Source organism: Dermacentor albipictus, unplaced genomic scaffold, assembly GCF_038994185.2.
Source record: "Dermacentor albipictus isolate Rhodes 1998 colony unplaced genomic scaffold, USDA_Dalb.pri_finalv2 scaffold_174, whole genome shotgun sequence".
Classification (NCBI taxonomy): Eukaryota; Metazoa; Arthropoda; class Arachnida; order Ixodida; family Ixodidae; genus Dermacentor; species Dermacentor albipictus.
The window spans coordinates 12,001-16,244 of NW_027225728.1; the positions used below are offsets into that span (position 1 = coordinate 12,001).

The window sequence follows — 4,244 nt, forward strand, 5'->3', positions numbered from 1 at the left end:
CGGGGCAAGCAGCTCGCGCCTTGGGTGCGGTTGCGGCTGCAGCACGTGCGGCGCTGGTGGACGGACGGTGGGCGGCGGGCAGAACGTCTCAGCGAGGAGCTCGGCCAGCCGACCGTTCGTGATGCCGCGCGCCACGGCGATGGAGAGGGCGGGGCAGCGTGGAAGGCGGGGCCGCAGGATCGCCCCCAGGATTCGCCACGGGCTCGATCGCACGCTCGCCCGTTCCAGCGACGAGCAGAGGCTGGACCAGCTGGCGTTGCGGCGCTGCTTCGCGTGGCGACGGCATACCGCATCCAGCCGGTTGTACACAGTCCAATGCTCGCGCTGGCCCGAGCGCAGCGCTAGCCTCTCGGCTCTGCGACGCGCAGCGCGGAGGTTCAGCTGTTTGATGTCAGGAACGGGCGTCCCGGCCGGCACGACACAGCGAGTCGACGCGGCACGCGCGCACTGCGCGATGTGTTGAAAAAACATGCCGCCCTCCGAGACTGGCACAGTAGCACACAGTTCCCGGAATCGCGGCCAATTCACAACACTGTACGCACGCGTCGGCAGGTGGGCGGCACGGCGGGGCTCGAGGTGGATGGGGTAGTGGTCGGACCCTCGCATGTCGGGGCTGCGGCGCCAGATGTAATGGCAGCGTTCCGACACTAGCGAGAGATCCAACACACTTCCCTCGCAGCCACGACGGGCGAAGGTGATAACGCCTGTGTTGGCTATCAGCAGACCCGCCTGCTGGATGGCGTCAAGTAGGTCCCGGCCACTGCTGTCGGTGTGGCGCGAACCCCACGCAGTGTTGTGCGAGTTGAAGTCACCGCACATCACAAGGTCTCCGCGCACACGCTGTGACAGCCGGACGACCACCTCCTTGTCCCAGCGGCCGCCGCAGCACGCGTAAACACTCGCGACGCACGTGTCGGTTGTTCCGATTCGCACGGTCACCGCCACGCACTCGACGCCCGTGCACGGCAAATCGTCCACACTCACCACGGCTTGAGGGAGCCCAGCGCGTACGTAAAGTGACGCGCGAGATCGCCCAGCCGGATGAGTGGAATCGGTACACGGAATGGCCGTGCATGACGCCTGTTCGCAGCCAGCAGCACTGTGGTAGCTGACGAAGCCCGGCAGATTGAGCTCTCCCGGGCGGACGTGGGTTTCTTGCAAAGCAAGCACGTCGCATCCGTCCGAAAGAGCCCCATCCGCCAGCTCTGGATGTCGGCGGCGCATTGAACGAACATTCCATTGAACAATGCGCGGCCGTTGCCCCACTGGTGTGCTAGCCATGCTGGATCAGGGCGTCATGCATTTCCAGTGCTGCCACACACATGTGGCGCGCTGGGGAGTCGGCAGGTACCGATTCCAAAAGTGCACGCAATGCCGACGCGAGCGTCGTTATGACGAGGTCACGTGCATCGGGTGTTGTCGTGCTGCGGGGCTGGGCAGAGCTGCTCTCGGCGGCTGGCTGCGGCGCTGTGTTGCCGGCCAGCACGTCACGGAATGATCGGCCCGGCTGAACCAACGGCGATGATCGTGGCTCGGGCGCGCGCTGTGCTGTGGTGGTGGCCGGCTGCTGATTCCGCGCGGCAGGGGCATTGCTCCTCGCGAGAACCAGGGCTTGTTTGCGCGTGATGCGCGGAACGGTTCTCGCGAGTATGCTCGCCACCCGCCGCTCGAGCTGCCAGTTGGGGCAGCGTGGCTCTGTCGACTCGTGCGGGCCTCGGCAGTTGATGCATCGGGTCCGCTTTGAGGTACAGGCGGTCGTCGCGTGCGACCCCGCGCACTGGAGACAGCGCGGGTCGCGAGAGCAAGTCGCTGTGGCGTGCCCGAAGAGGCCGCATCGACCGCACTGCAACGGCCGCGGTAGCTGCGGGCGCACGATGCGGCGCTGCCTGAACAGGTGCACCTCCTCCGGCACGTCTCTGCCTGTGAATCGCAGTGTTGCGACATCGCCGCTTCGGGTGACGGCGAGTACGGGCACCCGGCTCTCGATACCCTCAAGGATGGAAGGCCCATCGATCGCCGGGTCCACGTTGAAGAGCGTGCCCGTGCAAGAGTCGGCGATAAGTGCCTTCGCCTTGACGGGCACGTCGCAAATCACCCGAACGGCGAGCAGCGCAGACAGGTCCGTGCCTGGCAGCGCGTCGACGGCCACGACGTTCCGTCGCAAGTTCGGCCGGACTCGATGTGTCCCCGAAACACCGGCCAGGAATGCGGCAATTGCATCGCGTGATGCCGCAAGGAAATGGGCCTTCCTCCCGAGCGGTCTGTAAAGGACGGTTTGTCGTCCTTCACTGGTCGATGCGGTGTCTTGTGCCGCAGGAGGGGCGCTTGAACGTACGCCGGTTTTAGCGACGGTGGTGATGGTCACCGGCCGCACGTTCCGGCGCTTACGCCGGCTGTTTTTTTTCCTACCCGGCTGCTTCGCGCCGGGGAGGAGAGGGTCCGCGGGTGGAGGCGGGGCATCGCCTTGCGTGTGCGCCGTGACGTCGCAGGGTGGCGCATGCGCCGTGGAGACGCTCTCGGGAGCATCGCTCTCCGCCGCGCGCGCGCTCGCCTCGGTCTCGGCGTGGGCGCCTTCCGGTTCCGGGGGCTCGTGCGGCGTACGATTAGGCACGGCTTCCTCAGTTGGTTCAGCAGTAGCGGGGGCGCCGACCCTTTCTTCTTGGGCGCTGGGTGACGGGGAACGGCTGCTCGCCGAGTCCGTGGCCAGTGTCAGCTGGCTGTCCTCGCTGCTGCTCTCGCTGGTTGACGAGTAGGAGCAGGAAGGCGGGCAGCTGCTAGAGCGGCGCGAGCTGGCGGTGTCGTCGTCGCTCTCGCTGCCGGTGTTGTCTCCGCCGTCGTCGTCGTTGTGCGGGGCAGCACGGCCGCGTCGACGACGCTGTGTTGCGACTGGGGCAGTGTCCCTGCAGGTTCCCGAGCGTAGGAACCTCGGGGATGGGGCTGCAGCCTCGACAGGCTGCTCCTCGTTCTCGGCGGTGGCGCAAAACTGCCGTCTCGCTTCCGCAAGAAGCAGTTTGAGCGCCGGCGAGTGCGCTGAGGTGGGGCCGCGTGGCCCCTGCACTGGGTTGTCGGAGACGGACATCCTCAGTGCAGTGGAAAGAAGCCCTGGACGAAGGTACCTCCGACTGCGTGTGCACCCTTGGGAGCCCTAAAAAGGGCTACGCTCGAAAGCGCGGTCGTAGGTGCAGCACACGGGCGGCATGGAGGTTGGTTGGTGAGTTCGATCGGAGACGTTCGAACAGGTCCGAGGCGCAGAAGGAACTCGCGACCGGTCGCGTGCGCCGCGCTTTTATGGCGGGAGGGTGGTGTTGACGGGACCTCGCATTGCCGCGCTCGCCATTGGTCCGCGCGGCTTCTCTCCCTCTCCCTCGTGCTCGCTCGCGCTTTCCTTTGGGACCGGCGGCGGCGAGAGCGGCGAAGGCGCTACGAGCACGGCTCAAATCGCTCACCGATCGCGACTGTGCAAGTCGTTGTTTCGTCCTCAGTCTCAGCAACAGCACCAGCATGTCCGGACGCGGCAAAGGCGGCAAGGCGAAGGGCAAGAGCAAGACGCGTTCCAGCCGCGCGGGTCTCCAGTTCCCCGTGGGCCGTATCCACCGTCTCCTGCGCAAGGGAAACTACGCCGAGCGCGTCGGAGCGGGCGCTCCCGTCTACCTCGCGGCCGTCCTCGAGTACCTGGCTGCCGAAGTGCTCGAGCTCGCTGGCAACGCGGCTCGTGACAACAAGAAGACCAGGATCATCCCCCGCCACCTGCAGCTCGCCATCCGCAACGACGAGGAGCTGAACAAGCTGCTCTCCGGCGTGACGATCGCGCAGGGCGGCGTCTTGCCCAACATCCAAGCTGTGCTTCTCCCAAAGAAGACCGAGAAGAAGGCGTAAGCGAGCTCCCAGCCGCCGGACTACAGTCGCGCTCGTCGCACAACCCAACGGTCCTTGTCAGGACCACCGAAATGCGTGTGACGGCAGGGTTTTGCTTGGCAATCCCGTTCTCTGCGCCCGTTTCCCTCTGTTTGAATTATCGCAACCGTGCCCACTCTTGAACTGACGCTGCTGCTGCTGCTAGCTAGCTGGCATGTCAGTGCACGAATGTAGATAGAAAGCGAGCTTCAGGGTGTCCGGGGGCGCACAGGCACGAGCCTCACTGCAATTCGCGTAGTGGACTGTGATATGGGCCCTTAAAAACAAACAACAAATGGGCCATATCCGCAACCAGCATGCACTTACTTATGAGCCAGGCAGGTATGCAT

The 4,244-nt window shown here is 65.3% G+C and overlaps 1 protein-coding gene across 1 annotated transcript; it reads right to left on the reverse strand.

The window, feature by feature from the left end:
- Positions 1 to 1,273: 1,273 nt before the first annotated feature.
- On the reverse strand, positions 1,274 to 3,079 carry LOC139053728 (DNA translocase FtsK 1-like). Its single transcript, XM_070530527.1, has one exon. It carries the CDS (start codon positions 3,077 to 3,079, stop codon positions 1,274 to 1,276), a length of 1,806 nt encoding a protein of 601 aa, XP_070386628.1.
- Between the last annotated feature and the right edge of the window lie 1,165 nt (positions 3,080 to 4,244).